The sequence below is a fragment of the Spermophilus citellus genome (assembly GCF_964194105.1).
Source record: "Spermophilus citellus genome assembly, chromosome: 12".
In the NCBI taxonomy this organism is placed as follows: Eukaryota; Metazoa; Chordata; class Mammalia; order Rodentia; family Sciuridae; genus Spermophilus; species Spermophilus citellus.
The window spans coordinates 90,096,054-90,117,636 of record NC_138198.1 but is presented as its reverse complement, the minus strand read 5'-3'; the positions used below and the strand labels follow the sequence as shown (position 1 = coordinate 90,117,636).

The 21,583-nt window shown below is 38.3% G+C and overlaps 1 protein-coding gene across 1 annotated transcript in view; it reads left to right on the top strand.

Annotated features, from left to right (window-relative positions):
* Positions 1 to 16,129: 16,129 nt before the first annotated feature.
* Positions 16,130 to 21,583, top strand: part of LOC308631658 (desmocollin-3-like) — a gene marked incomplete at its 3' end in the record, with an annotated part of 39,852 nt that continues 34,398 nt past the window's right edge. The window contains exon 1 of the mRNA XM_081263032.1: positions 16,130 to 16,496. Within this exon, the coding sequence (XP_081119158.1) occupies positions 16,428 to 16,496 (69 nt within the window). The 5' untranslated portion in view covers positions 16,130 to 16,427. The remainder of the gene's footprint in view (positions 16,497 to 21,583) is intronic.

Genomic DNA, 21,583 nt, shown 5'->3' with positions numbered 1-21,583 from the left:
GCTCAGAACTGGGGCTTAAAAAGAAAATGTCAAGTGACTTTCTGGAATACATAGGGAATTTGGGAATCACTGCAGAGAATGAGACTTAGCTTACTTCATTTAAATTAGAGTTCAGTAGAGCTAAGTGGAAACCAGGAAGAGGAACCTCTGGGCATTCATCTCTGGTCATTATCTTTACCACCTTAATAATACTATAGCATATGAAGTTACCTGGCAACTTTTCTTGTTATAATTCCTTTTCTATCCAAAGGTCCTCTCCATGGTATAGAACTGGGGTGAAAGGATTGTCAATTGAACTTCAGTGGAATTCAAAAGCCTACTTACTCTAGTTTTTTAAAATATTTATTTATTTGTTTATTTTAAATTTTTTTATTTAATTAGGTATATAAGACAGCAAAATGCATTTTTTGCTTCATTGTATACAATTGCAGCTCTACTTTTCATTTCTCTGATTGTACACGATGTAGTGTCACACCATATGTGCAGTCATACATGTACTTAGGATAATGATGTCCATCTCATTCCACCATCTTTCCTTCACCCATAACCCCTTCCCTCTCCTCACTCTCCTTTGCCAATCAAAGTTCCTGCATTTTTTCCATGGCCCCCACCCCCCCCATTAGAGTTCAGCATCAACTTATCAAAGAACAGCTGGTTTTTGGTATTTGGAGTTGGCTTACTTTGCTTAGCATGATATGCTCCAACCCCATTCATTTACCTGCAAATGCCATAATTTTATTTTATTTTAATGCTGAGCAATATTCCATTATGTATATAAATCGCAGTTTCTTTATCTACTCATCTGTTGAAGGGCATCTAGGTTGCTTCCACAGTTTAGCTATTGTGAATTGAGGTGCTATACACATTGATATGGTTGTGTAACGATAGTGTGCCGATTTTAAGTCCTTTGGGTATAGAACGAGGAGTGGAATAGCTGAGTCAAAATGGTGTTTTGACCAAGTTTTCTAAGGAATCTAATACTGCTTTCCATATTGGTTGCACCAATTTGCAGTCCCACCAGCAAAGTATACGTGTACCTTTTCCCCCACATCCTCGATAAGATAACACTTATTGTTGTTTGTATTCTTAATAACTGCTATCCTGACTGCCGAGAGATGAAATCTTAGAGTAGTTTTGATTTGCATTTCCCTAATTATTAGAGTTGTTGAACATTTTTTCATATATTTGTTGATCAATTGTATATCTGAGAAGGGTCCGTCCATTCAGCTCCTTAGCCCATTGGGGTGTTTGTTTTTTTGGTGTTCAGTTTTTCAGTTCTTTATATATCCTGGAGATTAGTGCTCTATCTGACATGGGTGTGGCAAAAATTTGCTGCCAAAATGTAGGCTCTCTCATTACCTCATTGATTGTTTCTTTTGTGAAAAAAAAGCTTTCTAGTTTGAATCCATCCCATTTATTGATTCTTGGTTCTATTTCTTGTGCTTTAGGAGTCTTGTTAAGGAAGTACGGGCCTAATCCAATGTGATAAAGATAAAGCCTACTTTTACCTCTATTAGGTGCAGGGTCTCTGATCTAATTCCTAGTTACTTGATCCACTTTGAGTTGAGTTTTTTTGTATGGTGAGATATAGGGGTTTAGCTCCATTTTGCTACATATGGACATTCAGTTCTGGAGACACCATTTGTTTAAGAGATTATCTTTTCTCCAATGTATGTTTTTGGCTTCTTTGTCTAGTATGAGATAACTGTATTTATGTGGGTTTGTCTTTGTGTCTTCTATTCAGTACCATTAATCTACATGTCTATTTTGGTGCCAATACCATGCTGTTTTTGTTACCATAGCTTTGTAGTATAGATTAGGTCTGGTATTGTGATGCATCTGCTTCATTCTTCTTGCTAAGGATTTCTTTGGCTCTTCTGGGTCTCTTATTTTTCCAGATGAATCTCATGATTGCTTTTTCTATTTCTATAAGGAATGATGATGAGATTTTAATTGGAATTGCATTGAATGTTTATAGTCCTTTGGGTAGTATGGGCATTTTGACAATATTAATTTTGCCTATCAAAGAGCATGGGAAATCTTTCCATCTTCTAAGGTCTTCTTTAATTTCTTTATTTAATGTTCTATAGTTTTCATTGTAGAGGCCTTTAACCTCTTTTGTTAAGTTGATTTCAAAGGGTTTTTTTTTTTTTTGAGGCTATTGGGAATGAAGTAGTTTTCCTAATTTCTCTTTCAGAGGATTCATCACTGATGTATAGAAATGCATTTGATTTATGGATATTGATTTTTATATCCTGCTACTTTACTGAATTCATTAATTAATTCTAGAAGTTTTCTGGATCCTCTAAGTATAGAATGATGTTGTCAGCAAATAATGATAGTTTCAGTTTTTCTTTTCCTATTTGTATCCCTTTAATTTCTTTTGTCTGTACAATTGCTCTGGCTAGAGTTTCAAGGATATATTGAATAGAAGTGATGTAAGAGGGCATCCCTGTCTTTTTCCAGTTTTTAGAGGGAATACTTCCAATTTTCTCCATTTAAAATGATGCTGACCTTGGGTTTAGCATAGATAGTTTTTACAATGTTGAGGTAGGTATGTTCCTACTATCCCTAGTTTTTCTACTTTTTTGAACATGAAGGGATGCTGTATTTTGCCAAATGCTTTCTCTGCATCAATTGATATAATCATATGATTCTTATCTTTATGTCTATTGATGTGATGAATTACATTTATTGATTTCTGTATGTTGAACCAATCTTGCATCACTGGAATGAATCCCATTTGGTCATGATGCACTGTTTTTTAAAATACCTTATTGTATATGATTTGCCAGAATTTTATTGAGAATTTTTTGCATCGATGTTCATCAAGGATATCTATCAGTCTGAAGTTTTCTTTCCTTGATCTGTCTTTGCCTGGTTTTGGTATCAGGATGATACTAGCTTCATAGAATGAGTTTTGAAGTGTTCCCTCCTTTTCTATTTCATGGAATAATTTGAGGAGTATTGGTATTAATTCTTTTTTGTAGGTCTTATAGAACTCAGCTGTGAAATCTGTCTGGTCCCAGACTTTTGTTGGCTGGTAAGCTTTTGATGGTGTCTTCTATTTCCTTGCTTGAATTTGATCTGTTTAAATTGTGTATGTCCTCTTGACTCAGTTTTGGTTGATCACATACTAAAAAAAAATTGTCAATGTCTTCAAGGTTTCCTATTTTACTGGAGTATAAATTTTCAAAATAATTTCTAATTGTCTTCTGTATTTCAATAGTGTCTGTCATGGTATTTCCTTTTTCATTGCAAATTTTAGTAATTTGAGTTTTCTCTCTCCTTCTTTTGATTAGGGTGGCTAAATTTGTCAATTTCATTTATTTTTTGTGTTGTTAATTTTTTTCTTTTGTTTCAATTTCATTGATTTCTGCCCTTTAAAAAAATATTTCCTGTCTTCTATTACTTTTGGTGTTGGTTTGTTCTGTTCACAATATCTTACCATCTTCAATGTATGGTCAACTTTATTTTCAAGATTGAATATTTTGTCTTTCAAGTGATCTTGTCTGCTTTCTATTGAGTTTTTTTTAATTTGGTTTATTGTTTCCTTCATTTCAAGGATTTCTGATTTTTTCCCCAGAATTTCTATCTCTTTCTTGAAGTAATCTTTTGCTACCTGTATTTGCTCCCTTATCTCTTTTTGGAGTGATCAATTTTTGCTTTTATTTTCTCACTTAGGTCATTCTTTATTTCATAGATCATTTTAATTACGTAGATTCTGAACTCCTTCTCTGACATTTCATCAACTGTACAGTCTATGGATTCTATTACTGTAGTATCTTGGTTTGTTTGGGGCACTTTCCCCCCCACCACCTTTTTTTTCATGTTTTCTATGTGTCTCCCTTTCTTGCAATGCAGATCTGAGGTATTACAGTTTCTTATAATCTTGTAATATACCTCCAGATTACCTATACCTCACCTTGGTGTTGGGCTTCTATTCCCCAATTGGTATCCCATGATAAATGCTAATGCAACTAAAGATGCATGGTGGCAATAGCAGAGATAACTCAAGATAGCAGATGGGGTGTCCCAGGATGGCTCCAACCACTTTCAGAGGTGATGTTGAAAGGTTGGGATGCCTATTTAAAGATGCAGCTGTCTCCAGGTCCTATCTGTTGTCCCAAGGTGGAGGCTACTATGTGGGGAGGGCTATGGTGATGGCTGCAGTGTCCTAAGATGGAGGTGGGCTAGTCTTGGGCTCCAGCTTGGGTTTGTCCATTGGTAGGGCAGTCCTGAAGCTAACTTTGGCCTTGGCTCTGGCAGAGATTGGCAGGGGTGGTCCTGGGCCAGGGAGTCCAGCGTGGGTCTCCTACTTACTCCAGTTTAAGGGCTGGTCTCAGTTTAATATAATATTTTTTTAAAAAAATTGCAAATCCATGCCTAACTGTGTTAAAAACATATACTTACTCGATGTCTTGTTGAGCATAGAAACAGGAGGATTACTATGCCAACCTCATTGCAAATTTTCTGAAACCCTCTGTGCTCCAGCAACAGAAAGACAATTGAGATATTTTAGGGACAAATTATTCGAAGGGTATCATTATCATACATTCACAGGTTTGATGGGTGTGGAATGAAAACAGGGAGCAAAAGCAATAGGTACTGCCTCTTAGTGAGGAAGTGGGGGTCATCTTGTACTCTTTCTCACTTTGCTGGTTGAAAGTTTTCTTTTCCAAAAACCAGAGAAAAAGAACACAAAAGAGGGAAGGATAGAAAATGAAAAATAAGCATCATTTTAAATTATCATAGTGGGTCTCTTATCTCACACAGTTTCCATAATCATCAGTTAATTTGAATTCTTCTTCATTACATAACATATATAAAAATCTTATGAGAATCAATGTAGAAAAACAGTTCTCTGTAGGAAAAATACCCCTAAAACTCCTTATAAGGCTCATTGATTCCTCACAAGGCTCCAAACAATAAATTCTAGAATGATGAAAGAATTTGGATAGTTTCCTAGAAAACATGATTTAACCTGCAGATACAGCTTCATTTTCTACAACTATAATTAGGCACTGTTTCTTCCAAGAAAAACAGTAATAATTTAAACCCTGCCAAAACCTTTCAGACTTAAGTAGAAAAACAAAAGAAGAAGAAAGGCCACACCCTACCTGCCTGCAGTTACCACACATTAATCCATTCAAATTTTTAATTTATCAAAAGAATTAATCCACAGATTAGGTTTAAAGCTCTCATAATCTAATTATTTTACCTTTGAACATCCTCTCCATTTTCTCAACATAAGCTTTTGAGCAGCTATGTAGATAGACATGAATTGGTGAGCAGGGAAAAGATAATGAAGGGTGACTGAAAACCACAGGCACCTTATCTGACAGATAACCATACAGAAGAGGGGGCTTGGCAGATCAATTCACAATAGCCACACTGTGGAACCAGTCTAGGCGACTGTCAACACATGAAAGGATGTAGAAAATTGTGTCTATATACATAATGGAGTTTTATTCATCCATAAAGAAAAAATAAAATTATGTCCTTTGTAAAAATGTGGATGGAACTTGAGACAAAATATCTCACTCATGAGCTTGAAGGGGACACCTAATATCTAAACCATAACAGGGGGAAGTGATATTGTCCAAATTATGTTTTTTTATTGTATGCATTTATGAATATGTAACATCAAATACCATGATTATGTGCAACTATAATAAAAAGATGTGGAAAGAAAAAAACAGAAAAGATGGGGCCTTGGTATGTTATAATCTTCCCCACCCTTAATTAAAAAAAAACACCTACCATTTACAGACCATGTCTTGTACCCAAGCCTTCAGGACCCTCCTTTGTCACAACCCCAAATCCCCAAATCACCTTGAAAGCAAAAACATCAAAACCTTCACAAGGAAAAGTTGATGGGGGCTTTAAGAAGGCAGGAAATTAAGGCAAAAACCATATAGCGAACCTGTTTTAGTCAGCTTTTCGACAACTGTGACTAAAAGAACTGAGAAGAATAATTTTAGGGGAGAAAAAGCTTATTTAGGGGCTCATGGTTTCAGAGGTCTCAGTCCATAGAAGGCTGGCTCCATTTCTTAGGGTCAAGGTGAGGCAGAACATGATGGTAGAAGAGTGTAGCAGAGGGAAGTGGCTAACATAATGATCAGAAAGCAGAAAGAGAGACTCCAAGTGCCAGATACAAAATATATACCTCAAAGGCATGTCCAGAATGGCCCACCTCCTCCAGCCATACCCTACCTGCCCTTAGTTTCCACTCAGTTAATTCTATCATGGGATTAACTCACTGTTTCTGTTAAAGCTCACATAACCCAATCATTTCTCCTCTAAACCTCCTTGCATTGTCTCACATATAAGCTTTTGGGGAACATCTAATATCTGAACCATAATAAAACCCATTATGGGGACAATAGAAAATTGAGAAAAAAAGTTGACTCAATTTCCTTAAAAGCACCAATTCTGAACACCACACCATCCTCTCTTGGAAGTAGTCTATGATGTTCCAGTCAAAAGTCAAGAGGTGGTCTTGGGCAGGATTCAGGAAACTTCCTGGAATCCCCAATAAAACTGTAAGGCAGGAAGGATGATTCCTTTCTGCCTTTCCCTTTTAATAATCTTATGCTAGTTACTCAGCCAATATGTCTGAAATCTTTCTGGCATGATTTTATGAATAGGGTGAAGTGGAGGCCTTCATGCTGCCTCAGTTTCCCAGAAGGTCTCAACCCTATACCAGGAGGACACTTCATATACATTATAGATTGATTTGGGGTTAATTCTGTACCCATGTGAAGATGCTAAGTGGACCCTGATAAACGGCCTCTAAGGGACAAATTCAAATTGGCTTCTGTCTTGAATGGAGAACTTTTCTGATGCTTCTACTGTATTGTTTATATGGATAGTCACCTGCACTCAATTGCTTAAGAAGTTTCCTTTGTTTTTGTAGCCTGAGTCCCTTTAGAAACTACCAATGATATTTTTAGCATTTTTAAAGTCTCTTAAAGTTTGGACAAAATTTCTTGCTCAACTCTTAGCATTTTGACGGGAACTTGAAAATTGCTATATTTTACCATGGGATTTAGTCAACTTACTCTTTTTCCTTTAAAGAGAATAAGAAGAACCAAGCCTTAAAAAAGTTGGCCCTACCCAGAAATGAGGGACTAAGTGGCTCCCAGGCAGGTCCTTCCTCCTGAGGTAATCCAGGGGATCTCTGTGCTAAGGGATACTGTAGGAGGGAAGGACAGCCCACACTAAGAAGCTATATTGCTTGACACAGAACAGAGATTAGATGCTTAGCCCTCTGTATTTAAAATGTTCAGTATTGGAACATCACACAACACCACTGTTCCAAAACTTATGAAATATCCTATTGAAAACTAGATTCATTGTGTTATTGTGTTATGCTAGTCCTCTTAGCCTGCTAATACAAGGCTAAGACAAATCTTAACACTAGAGATAAACTTCCATATTCCCTTGTATCAAACTATGAGAGCGATGTAACTCTAAAACTAAATCGGTTACTTTGTCTAAATATCCAGGAATAAAAAGTAAAATTCAGAACTTAGTGGTAACAATTAATTCATATCAGATGCTCTACTGATGTCTAAAATTTTAATCTGTTTTAGATTATTGATTTGATAAGCCTTTTTCAAAAGTAGTTGGAACAACAACAACAACAACAAATGGGGGCTTGGTATGTTAAAACCTTCCCCACACTTAAGAAAAACTACCATTTCTGGACCATGTCATCATGATCTCTTGTATGGGCAAAATGTAGGCACCTCTTAGCTGGAACAAAACATGAATAGCCTCTAGTCCAAATTCCAGGAGAGTCCTCCTTCTCCTCTGAAACCTCAAGAGTTCAGACTTTACTGTCCACAGTCCTATCAACATCCTGATCTTCTGAGCTCCCATCAGCACAAAAACATCTGAGCTTGATGTTAACTGTAATATCAACAAGCAAATATGAAAGAAGCAACTGAAATTTGACAATACTGGGATACAACATTAGTTTGAGAGCTGTCAACCTATATTATCACTGAATTGGAAGATAATGAATAGAAATAAAATATATTAAATAGGAATAGTAACTATTTATGAAACTATTGTTGAAGGTTATATATATATATATATATATATATATATATATATATATATATATAAATATAAATTGATTTCCAATGCATGAAATTGGACATTTTTATTTATTTGTCTTCTGTTTGTGGTGCTGGGGATTGAACCCAGGGCCTTTTACCTACTATACAAGCTCACAGCCCCAGAAATATTTCTTATAGTGGATTGCAGTCAACAATTCCAAACCCTGACCTAGTAAATTTTCTATTTTACACTTTGTCTTTAAATCTCTAATCCACTTTTCTCCCTTCGTGTCATATTTCAATTTCAATTACAAATCAGAAGCAGAAGAAAACTCCTTCATCTTCTCACCACCACTGTACCCGACTGCAATCATCTAAAGTGGATCCTTTCCAGTTGAGACTTTAGATGACTCTGATGGGCAGCCTGCTGAGCCTTGAGCACAGAGGACACAGCCAGGCCAGGTCAGGCCTGGCCCAGACTTCTGGCAGGTCTCTTTATTTTACTAATAGGATATGATTGACCAAATAGTCTCTTTCCTTTTCTTCAACAATGGCCACATACAAAGATTTACTATGAGTTAATAACACTATTTCATTTGTTCAAAATTAAGAGCGTCAAGGGAGAGTCAAGGACGTGGCCAGAGGTCCTTGGATAATCTTGGGAGACATAATGGTATTCTCATGGCCAATTACAGTAATATATGCTTCCGTAATTTGTGGACAGATGGGTTTGGAAAACTGTCAGTGGGGCCTAGCAGAGCAAGGCTCAGACCACCTTATTCTTGGGGAATAATTTATTATTTATAATAACTTATATGGTATATAAGGGAATGTACATAAAATGTGTTCTTTGTTTTACATTATGTCCTAAGAACTTATACATGTTTATAACATTCCAAAATCTTTCATGTGAGAGAAAGAACAATTCTCATTGTACTAAATGAGAAAGGAGAAGTTGAGGTTAGCCGACATTGGTGTCAGTCATCTTGGGAATATTACAGACAGACAGAGCACCATAAAGGAGAAAAGATGTCATGACCATAACCATGGTGTTTGTCTGTTTGGAATTTCTTTTTGTCTACCTAGGATATCAGGAACAGGGCAAAGAGAAGAGTCCAATCTTTGCTTAGACCTTTGGAACATCAGCAGCTGAAGTCAGATAATTCATCATTACAGAACTGAGAAATTTTTCCTGATAATATTTGATCACTACTGTTTTAGTCAGTGTTCTGTCACTAAGCAATATACCCAACAAGAACAACTTAGAGGACAAAAAGTTTATTTTGGCTCCTGGTTTCAGAGGTTTGGTTCATGATTGCCTACTTTATAGTTCTGGGCCCAATGTAAGGCACAACATCATGGTGGAAGGGTTTCGTGGAGGAAAGTAGCTCAGTTCATGACAGCCAGGGAGCAGAGACTTCAGTTCACTGGAACAAAATACAAACCCCAAAGACACGCCCCCATGACCTACTTCCTGCCTACAATTACCACCTAGTTAATCCATTCAAGTGGATTAATTCAGTGATTAGGTTACAGCTCTCATAATCTGATCATTTCACCTCTGAACATTCTTGCATTATCTCACATGTGAGTTTTTGGGAGAGACTTCATATCTAAACCATAACAACCACTTAATGCTATCTTGTGAAGGATATAAGGATGCTCTTTTGGCTGGTGTCTCTTTGATGTTGGAATCATTTATTTTAAAAACAAAATTATTTATCACCTTTTACAAGTGAAGCATTATAGTTAAATCCAGGATTTTCCCTGATCAACATCTAAACAGAACTTGAAAACTAGAAGAAACAGCCAATTTTATTGAATGTCAAGAACACTGAAATCTTACTAGAAAGAGGGAACAAAATAGCCATTCTGGTACATACCTACATACCCAGTAGGCAGATTGCTGGCTCCTAAGTTTTCTTGATGTTCAGGAAGAATCTCTGAATTAGGTGTTTTTAGAAGAACAGCAATCTGGTAGAGCCCTATATAGACATCTACAAGTTAAGACTAGTGCCTGCCTATTAGGGTAGTATGTCACTTTTTATGATATGGAAAGGCGGACATTAATGTGATTCTTGAAAGCAATGCAAGAAAAGTACTAATTAATGTGGCGTGGGGCCTGTTCAGTGAACATTACAATGCTGACTGGTGGAAAGCTTCTCATCTAGTAATATAAGGGCTTAGCAAACAGCAGGATGAAGAGAAAAGACAAATTGAGATGAATATATCTTAAGGTAAATAAAATTAATTGATACATAATTGTTAGTGAAGAAAGTAAGAAATGAATGAATGTTGAGTTTAATAATGTATTACCCAATGAGTATAGATCAAGGTGACAGATAGGTGGGTCAAATGGTGGTTCCATTCCCAGTTTTCCAAGGAATCTCCATACTGCTTTCCATATTGGCTGCACCAATTTGCAGTCCCACCAGCAATACATAGGTGTGCTTTTTCCCCCACATCCTTTCCAATACTCATTATTATCTGTCTTCATAATGGCTGCCATTCTGACTGAAGTGAGATGATATCTTGGAGTAGTTTTGATTTGCATTTTTCATACCCAAAGGACTTAAAAACAGCATACTACAGGGACACAGCCACATCAATGTTTATAGTAGCACAATTCACAATAGCTAAACTGTGGAACCCACCTAGATACCCCTCAGTAGATGAATGGATTAAAAAATGTGGTATATATACATAATGGAATATTTTTTTCAGCAATAAAAGAGAATAAAATCATGGCATTTGCAGGTAAATGGATGGCATTGGAGAAAATAATGCCAAATGAAGTTAGTCAATCCCCCAAAAACAAATGCCAAATGTTTTCTCTGATATAAGGTGACTGACCTATAATGGGGTAGGGAGGGTGAACATGGGAGGAAAAGACAAACTCTAGATAGGGCAGAGGGTTGAAAGGGGAAGGGAGGGGCAGGGGTTTAGCAAGGATGGTGGAATGTGATAGACATCATTATCCAAAGTACATGTATGAAGACATGAATTGGTGTGAAAATCATTTATATACAGAGATATGGAAGATTGTGTTCTATATGTGTCATAAAAATTGTAATGCATTCCATTGCCATGTATATAAATAATAAACTCAATTAAATATTTTTAAAAATGTGTTACCCATAAGGAGCTTGTAGGAAAAGCTACTTTTCTACTCCTGAATTAGAAGATGTGGCACTTCCCCAGGCTGATGTTGCGGGATGATCCTCCTAAACTTCTGGGAAAAGAGACTGATGGGACAGTGATTCAGGGAATGACTCCAGGATAAATGACACATGAGATCCGGCCGTCAGCCCACTCAACACCTGTAACCTTCATGCTTGAGCAATGTCTTTTTTACAGACAGATGTACACAATGGGCTCCTGGGGACATGAGAAAATCTGGGGAAAACTAGAAGTCTCTTTCTTACCTAGTAGGAAGAGACTTTCTCTCTGAAGGAAACCCAAGTGAAGACTTATGAGATGACTCCAAATGAGAGGGACTAAAAATGCACTCATTATCGGGGCTTTGTTTCATTGCTTTTGTTCAGTTACTGTAAGTGATCACTCACAACATCAGGGCTTTGTTTGCTGTGTGGAAATTACCATTCCTTCCAGCTCAGTGACAAGTCACTGGGAAAAGGCTCCTCCCTCCCTAAAAGGACTGCTTGTAGAAAGGGATATTTGTAAGGGAGTCTGAAGACTGTCGAGGAGGAAGAAGAAAACCATTGTAATAGTTCTTGACTCATTAATTAACTGACTGGAAGGGAACCTTTCTGAACCTGGCACGCCCTATCTGGATTGGATTTACTGCCACGGTGTTACTGGCGATTGGATAATTATGAATTTGAGAAAAGTACATGAACATATTAAACTAACTCTCTTCTCTCTCTCTCTCTTTTTGGTATCAAGTATCGAATCCAGGGTTTGCCAAGTTGCTTAGGGTCTTGCTAAAATTGCTGAGGCTGGCTTTGAACTTGAAATCCTCCTGCTTTGGCCTCCCGAGCTGCTGGGATTACAGGCGTGTGCCGTGGCACCTGGCCACGTCAAACTTTATATGATTGTTGCCAAGGTTTTAGTGAAAGGCCACTCCTTTGTGGACTGGAAAGGATAGTCCTGCTGTCAGTGCCCTGGGGAGAAGTTAGTCCTGGGAGTACTTGAGGAAACCCACCATCAAGTAGGGAGAAGGGGAAACTTCTCTTCCCCCTGGACACCAGGGATCATTTGGGTCTAGAATTGAGGTTCTCTTTGGGATATGGAACATTCCTGTCTGGGTGGAATTTGATCTGGGAAGAGTGGGCTTGCCCTGGGAAGACAGGAGAGGTAGACAAGTATTCTGGGATGGCTCCTGTACTGGGCAGCACTATAATACTTATAGGTTACTAATGACTTTGGGCTTCCCATTATCCCCAAGCCTTCAGCAATCTTTTGAAATGATCAGAAAGTCAAGGTTGTTTTCAGTGGTGCTCTGAGGAGCCAGCTGAGGGCTTCTAGTCACACCATAACTTTTTATCTTAAATCATATTTCAAAAGTGCTTATGAGCTAACAATCCGTGGCAGACTTTGTGTCCTAAGAACTATTCAAACTGAACTTTTACTTGATTTTAATTTAAGTTTCTTTTCATATATTTCACTTTTCTTGCTAGCAAACTTGTTTCTGACATCATATGGTTGTCTGGGAAGTATTTTATAAAGCATTTCAGGTGGCCTACATTTGTCACATGGCTAACCATGAAAATACGGTGAGGTGAGTTAGACCTGTTGGCCTTGAAATGCACAAGGCTGTCTGGGTCAGTGGGCCAGGGGTCAGTTTCCACCTTGTAAGATCAAGTCAGAAGATTAAGTCCATGCTCAGAAATTCCTATTATCTTAGGCTTTTTTTTTTTTCCTGCTAAAAATGTTACAATTCCCTTGGATTCCTTGGTTTGTGCTATATTTTTTTCTCCTAAAATCTCTTCTAGTTTTTGATCCTTTGTTTATTGCTGCTCTTATCTTTCAAACTAAAACCAAAGCAAGGGAAGATAACTTCACACTTTGGCCCATTATTCATTTAACATTACTGGCTGTACTGCTTAGGGGACAGGATAATAAAATAAAGATATGTCTCATGCTGATTGAAATTAATTTTATTATAGAAAGCTTCCAATTTTAACTTCATTGAAACTGAAATTCACATTTTAAATACATTTTCAACAAATTCATCTTAAATTATAACTTACACAGGAAAAATATTAGCAGTTTCATTTATCTTTAGCACATTTTTAGGTTGTCATTATAACTGTGTAAAGATTTTTCTCTAAATAATAAACATGCATTGCTTTACAATAGAACTTAGATTAATATACTCATTACAGACAAGTAATTGCCTTAACAAAAGAGAAAATTCCAAAATAGTTTCTAATACTAACTTTGGTTATTTAACAGTCATGTGGGACCTGGATATTTGGAATATGAATTACAAATATCTCTAATAGCTTTCTTACAGTGTTTCTAGAATAGATTATTACAACTTTTACTTTGTAGAAGCTAAATGTGGAAGCTCAAAGCAGTTGACATGTAATCAGCAAGCTTAACAACATCCTCTTTCAGACAGCATATCCCAGACCACCAGAGGACAGCAATTTTATAGTTTTTGTCACTTGGAAGATAGTCTTAATCAGGTTAGATTAGTTAACTTGAAGATACTGTTGAAGTCATAAGAAAACTTAAGTAGAGAAAATTCTATCAAAAACCATGTGCTAAAAAATTTGTTCCCAGGATGTAGGCTCTCAACAAATGCCAAATGTCTTCTTTGATATAAAGAGAGCAACTAAGAACAGAACAGGAAGGAAGAGCATGAGGAAAAGACTAACAGTAAACAAAGACGAATGGGGGGAGAGAAAGGGAGAGAGAAGGGAAAGCATATGGAAATGGTAGGAGACCTTCAAGGATACATAAAATTATAAGAGGTTATGAGGGGCAAGGGGGAGGGGGGGGAAAGGGGAGAGAATTGAACAACAGCAGAGGAGGTAGAGAGGGACGATGGGAGGGGAGGGGAGGGAAGGGGGGATAGTAGGGGATAGGAAAGGTAGCAGAATACAACAGTCACTAATATGCCATTATGTAATAATGTGAGTATGTAACAGATGTGATTCTGCAATCTGTATTTGGGGTAAAAATGGGAGTTCAAAACCCAATTGAGTCTAATGTATGAAAGATGATATATCATGAGCTCTGTAATGTTTTGAACAATCAATTAAAAAAAAACCATGTGCTATATGAATACTAAGTGAAATCCAAATTAAGTTATAAGCAGGTTCATTAATAATGTACAAACTCACTGCAAGTGATCAACTCTGTAACAGCACTTAGCAACTCTTTTTACATACTGAGGACTTCTACTCCGTTTCTATCAGAATGAAATCCAGTTCCTCAGCAAGGTTGGTTAGGAGTCTCATTTTGGCTGGATTCCCAGCCAGAATCTGGACAGAATGAGATTTTTATTTTGACTCCTGCTTCCTTGATCTAAAAAATGATCATAAGTCTCTTCAGGGCTCCTCACATCCTGCTCCTCTTCCATTTCCCTGGAACATTCTCTTACCCCTCCCACTTTCTCTGTTCTTACCTCAGGTATCTTTGCTTCCTCAAGGTCTTCTTCAGGTGAGTTTGAGCCTCTATTCCAAAATTTCCTAACATCTTAGCCCTTTACTTTAATTCTCCAACCCCTTTGCCCAACCCTTTCCTTTAACAGTTGCAGAGAGATTGTTGGGCCATTAGTGTTGGCATTACCTTTCCTCACCTGTGTTTCAGAGAAACCAATTCCACTGTGTTTCCAAAGACTGGTTGGGGCTGAAAGAGACTTTGAGAAGCTATCTCTGAGGTCATGGGCAAAGGTAAAGATTTGGAGGATGGGAAGTGAAGATGCTGGAGTGGAAAGAAGTCTGGAGCCCTTTCTCTGAGCCTGGAAGTTCCTTTCAAACCGATTTCCTCTGATGGTTGTGTCAGGTGCCGCAGAGATGAAACTGGGCAGCTGAACTGGTGTCTGAGTCCTGATAGATGAGATTCAGGAATTTCAGGGAAGTCCCAGTCCTCCTGGAACACATGGTTTAGACAAGGGGTCTAAGGTGGGATGAATGAAGACCATCATACCCTTCTTTAACCATTCTGGACTGTCCTAGGGTTCTCACCACCAAACTTTTGAATGGTCTTTGAAAAGCAGCAACACATCTCTGAGATGGTTTTACTCCTGTATCCAGTTTCTAGGGGATTAGAAGACATAAAATTCAGTTTAGAGAGAACTTAAGGAATTATCACCTATACTGTTATGAACTATGCATTGTATGCTCTGATAATAGCCTTCTTCCCTCCTAGATTGCTCTGGGCAGTTCTGGGTTTCCTTTCCTACAAACCTCCAGGTAAAGCCTGGTAGACTTTGGAACCTGATAAATACTGAACAATATTAAATTTGAGGGCCTCATTTTCTAGTAGGTTTTGTGCACCAGATTTTCCTTCAACCACAAACTGAAAATATTCATCTTAGTACAATTATGGAAATAAGCACCAGACTACTAATTTAGACCTAAGGACATTTTTTTTTTCCCTTAGAAGGTTCATATAAGTCCATGAAACTTGTCAGTAAATAAGCTCTTAGTGTCATCACTATCATTTTGGGTGTGTAAAAAAATGATCGGATCTGGATTTCTTTTCATTGGTTTTAATATCTGGCACACCAAAACGCCAATTTATTCATGCCACTTGGGATAATTTCCCTTCAGTCCTTTATAGTGTCCCCTTAGACACATTCCGGAGACAACACATATTTTTTTTTGTTGTTGTTGTTTGTTTGTTTAAACACGACATTGCCCAGAATTTCCTCAGGAGTTGAAGGGAGAAACTGCTGATCCAATCACAAGGTGTTCTTGGCACCCAGGAGGGCCCGAGTTGGGGCAGGCAGATTTGGGTTCTGCAGTGGGAATGCTCAGCGCAGCGCAGCGTCAGCGATGGTGACGCCCCGGGACGATCTGGGCGGCTTCCCCGCTGGGCAGACTAGGGGTGTGGGAGAGCGGGTAGAGGGTGGGCCTGGGACCGCTTTCCCGAGAGCGAGCGCCCTCCCGGAGGGCCACGGGGAGAGAGATGGCAGGCTCGGGCAGCTCCCCAGCGGCTCCCGCAGTGATAAAACTTGAGAAATAACTAGGAGGGGCTGCTCTACGTCTCCTGGGTCCAATCCGGTTTCAGGAGAGAACACGCTCCCGGGCAGACAAGCCTGAGAGAGGCCAAAGCGACTACAAAGACAAGCAACAGCCAGCAAAGCTCCTCCCGCGCCTTTGCTCTCGGCTTCGCAGCCGTGCGCCCGCATTCTCCTGCTACTGTCCCGCGCAGGCAGGGATGGCCGCCGCCGGTCTCCGGGGGCCACAGTATGAAGCCCTCTGCATGCAGCTGCTGCTGACCCTGTTGGTGAGCCATCGGTCCCGGTCCCTATCTTAATTATGGAGCCTGGATGGGGAAGGAGGTCGATCCGTCGTGGTCGCTGCGGGTGGGTGTGAGGGGTGGTAGGGGACGGAATGGAACTTAAGGTAACATCCATGGTTCGGCTCAGTTCTGCCGAGCAAGATACAGGCCCCAAGTTCGGTCTTGGGGTGGAGAAAGAAAACGGATCGTTGAGGGGCAGCTGTATACTCAGATTTTTTTTTTTAGCTTAATTGTGTGAATCATGCATTGCTTTCCAACTTCTCGGCACTTGGCTGAGAGCTGTCGTGGGTGGGCAGGGAACCGGGACTCGCTATACTCTTCTGGCTCGCAGGGTGAGATGGTAAAGGTAACAGGCGCGCCTTTGGGTGGAGAGGGACAAAGGATGATTGTTGGTCAGTTAGGATCCTGGAAGGAGCAAAGACAGACTTGAGATGGGGCTCAACAAACTGCCACTCCTTGCTCTGCTCCATGTTTTCTGTTGACCTCCAATGGGGACGTTTGTGAATGGAGTTGTCGGACCTGTGCCCCTGAGTACCCTGTGGGGTTTTTCTCCCAGAAACGGGTTTCCTGGCTGTGCGTCTCCTAAAGGCTACTCAGGAATTCGCCCAAACTGTCCATCCCCTTGTCACCCAGCCCGCAGCGGTGTCTCTCTGGAGAGCGAGGGTGTGGGAAGGTTGGGCAGGGGTTGCTCTTGGGGACAGGGTGGTAGCAGGATGGAGCGGTGGCTAGGACTGGGGTGAAGCTTAAGAATGAAATCAAGGTCGGTTGAGATGAGATAGGAAGCGGCGGAATGGGTGGTACTTTGTCCTGCTCTGGGAAGCCCTTTGGCCCTGCAGAGACCCACTAAGGGTTTCCTTTGCCTTTTGGCTGAGGACAAGATTCGCTTGGACAGGAAGTTCTCCCAGAACCCAAGGAGACTTGATAAAAATTGGGAAATCTGACAGCAGTTATCTGTGAAACTTCACACCTAACCAGAGTGACACTTGGGACCTAGGAGAAAGCGCTGCAGACTTCCTCTTGTCCAAACATGGGCATGAGGTCTGGAGGGTGAAAGGACTGTCTACTAAGTGGGTTCACTGTGGCCAAGCTGGTCTTGGGATTCCCTCACCCTCAAGTAGGAGGAGTGGGTCCAAACTTTATTCTCTCTTTAAATGGGAGAGCTATGAATATTGGATTAGTAGTTGTGATCTAAGATATATCTGCAGGCAAGAAATTGTACAAACAAAGGCATGACCAGCTCTGCAACTGTTCCCACAAAATGAGTTCAAGAACTGACTCCTTACACATGGGAACTGCTGGCAAAATGTATTCTGTGATATTTTGAAGACATTACCCACAGTTCTATGAAAAATCTTGAATTTGGTGTTTTGTGTTTTCTCTGAGAAGGGATTAGGGAATGGGGAGAAGAAACTGCAGGTACTATGTTTCCAGATTCCCAGTATTTGCTCCAGGGGAGGGTGTGGAAGACACCTAGCTGTCTTTACCCAGAGTCACAATAGGGGTAGGCAGTAAGTGCCAAAGTGGGTAGAAGTGAAACAGAAAGCTTCAGCTCTGGTCTATGACATACTCCTTCAGGATTATTTTAAAAAGGAATTTTAGTAGTGTACTTACTAAAATTAAGTAAGTATATTTGGAGACCTGGAGAGTTTACACAGAATGGTAATTTCTTTCATCTGCAACCCTCAATTTACAAATTCTTTGGGTCCTGATGGGTAAATTAAGACCTCGATTGATCCTCTCTTTTCTATATGTTCTTCCAACTTTGAGTATATCATTAATAGCATATCATTTTAGAAAAAAACTGTTCATATTCTAGAAACTGATGAGTCTCTTCAATTGCTTGTTCTAAGGAGAAAGCTTTTCAAAGGAAGTCTTAACACAAATCTGAGATTTCTAACATGTTAACCTTCTCACGGAGCTCTGCCAGAAGGTAGAGGAATTATCCCAATTTGCACTTTTCTTTTCCTGTTTCTCTTTCCCTCTGGTCTTTCCTCAACCAGACTAAAACTGCTGTCAGAGAGTTTCTATTAAACACACACACACAAACTGAGGAGAGAACAAAAACAGGAAAGAAATACGTTCAGCAATCTCACTATTTAAAGTTTTTAAGTGTCTTTCTGTTTATTCTCTCTTTGCGGGGGGGCTGTAGGGAGGATTGAATTCAGGGGCACTAGGCCAGTCCTCCTACTTTGTATTTTATTCAGAGATAGAGTCTCACTGAGTTGCCTTGCCATAGCTAAGGCTGGCTTTGAATTTGCAATCCTCCTGCCTCAGCCTCCTGAGCCGCTGGGATTATAGGCTTACCCATTGTGTCTGGCCAGAGGGTTTTTTTTTCAATTTAGTTTTTAATTATAGTTGGACACAATAACTTCATTTTATTTATTTATTTTTATGTGGTGCTGAGGATCAAACCCAGGGTCTAGGCAAGCCCTCTACCACTGAACCACAACCCCAGAGTGTTTTCTCTTTTAATTTAAGAAAAATTATTAGGGATGGTGAAAACTAGTTTTCATTAGATAAGTTGTCTTCTCAATGTTACAAATAGTAGGACTCTTTAAAATATGTGTTTAATAGTGTTCTCCATATCAAATCTACCTTGAGAATGATATCATTCCCATTTATATGCTATAAATGATATATATTTTGGATATAGTCTATCATTTGGCTAAGAGGACTTTTCTTCCAAAGAAACCAAAGTGGTAACATTTGGCATATGAACCCCTCCTCCATACACTATTGTACTTTTCCCTCTTAGGATATATATGAACTTTACCTACACCTGGTGTTGACAAGTGTGCATTCCATCTTTTCAGGTTTTATAACATTGATCAATGAGAATGGTGTGTGACTCCTTTATGAGACTTTTTTGACATACCCATACTTTTTAAAATACAAGGGAACACAACAATTTATACTGACTTATATGCTTGCAAAAGAAAAAGAATTAGGCAAGTAAAGTAAGTAAAAGAGAAGGAGTTCATTTTACAGCCACAATCTTAAGAAACTCAAATTTTAGTATATATTTAAACTGATGCATTATTAGTTACCTTTGTAAAACAAAATTGTTGATGTTCATATTGAGATGCAGATAGATCCAGAAGCACCTCTGAATGACTAAATGAATGTACACCCATGCACATTTTTTGGTTCTATTGTCATCCCCACAGCAGTTGTCTTCCATACATGGCACCTGCAATTAATCATACTTTCCTTTTAACCAGAATTCCCATCTTAAAATGAGATTGGTTATAAGGAAATTTATTAGAATGATCTAAGTACTTTGAATATAAAGAAGTAAATTTTGCCATTTATCTTCCAAGTGCTAAGAATTTGAAAGGTCCTATTTCCATTTTGTAGAAGGCAAGTGTCCACAAGGGAAATAAAAAAAAATAAATTTTTGTTATCTTTTTGCTCAGTCAAGAGAATCCCCTTTACATTTCAGATACCACATACATTTATTTTTTTCCCTTTCAGTACTGAATATAAATTTTAACAAGTCCACAGAATGAACAACCATTACTATAACATTTCCATTGCCTTAAAAAGAAGGCTCATGCCCATTACAATCCCTTTCCATTTCTACTCCCAGTCCTAGGCAATTAGTAATCCGTCTCTATCTAGTCAGTTGCTTTGGTGGGGATAGTTCATATAAATGAAATTATACAACAGGAACCTTTTGTTCACTTATTTTTACTTGGCATAATTATTTGTCTATGTAGTAGCATGCATTTGTTTCTTTTTATAGCTGAATAATATTCCACTTTACCAATATTTACCATTTTGCTATCCATTCATCAGTAGATATACGTGTGAGTTTTTTTTAATACTTCTTGGTCATTGTGAATAATGCTGCTGTGAATAGTCATGTCCATGCTTTTATGGAGACATAGGTTTTCATTTCTTTTAGACAAAGTATGATTACAGAATCATAGCCTGAGTTTATGCTTAACTCTTTGAGGAGCTGCTGATCTGTGTCCCAGGTATTTGCACCACTTTACATTTCCACTATCAATACAGGAAGTTCTCATTTTTTCCACAACCTCATCAACAACTGATCGTTTTCTCTCTTGTTTATTTTAGCCATCATAGCAGGTATCTAATTATGGTTTAAATTTGTATTTTCCTAATGCCTAATGAGGCCTCTTTTAATCTATGGAAGGGCCATTTATATATCTTCTTTACATAATATCTATGCAAATTCTTTGCCTATTTTTGTGTCATTTTGTTATTGAGATATAAGGTATCTTCATATATTATTTATATAGGTCACTTATTGTTATATAATTTGAAAATATTTTCTCTCATTCGCTGAGTTATATTTTCACTTTGCTTATATCATTTGAAAAGCAAACATTTTAAATTTTGATTGTGTTGTTTATTAATTTCTTGATCACTTTATGTTTTTGGTGTTATATCCAATAAATTGTTGCTTGACTCAGGAACATGGAGATTTACTTTTAAGTTTTCCTTTGAATAGTTTTAGTTCTTGCATCTGGGTCTGCAATCCATTTTGAATTAATTTTTTTGTGTGGTATAATTTAGGGGTTCATATTCACTTTCATTGAATGAGGATATCTGATTTTCTCAGCACTATGTGTTAAACAGATTTCTTTCTATTAAACTTTCTGGAGGCTAACAAGTGAAGTTATTTCCAGAATTTTAATTCTACTCCACTTATCTACATATTTATCTTATTGCCATTTCAAACTCTGGCATCTATTTAACCTTATAGTTAGTTTTGAAAATGGAAAATGTAAGTCTTCCAACTTTGTTCTTTGTCAAGTTTATTTGGACTCCCTTGCATTTCAATAAGGATCAATTTTCAGCTTCTTAAAAAAAATAAAAAGATAGCTGCGATGTTGATAGGGGTTTATTAAATCTGTACAGGAGTTTGGGGAATATGTCTTTCAATCCATGAAGATAGATGCATCTCCACTTAGTTGGGTCTTTTTAATTTTTTTTTCACTAACATTTTTTGTTTTCATAAAGAATTCTGTACTCGTTTGACAAAATTTATCCCAAAATATTTTATTCTTGATTATATTGCATGTGGATTGCAAGTGATATTGCAA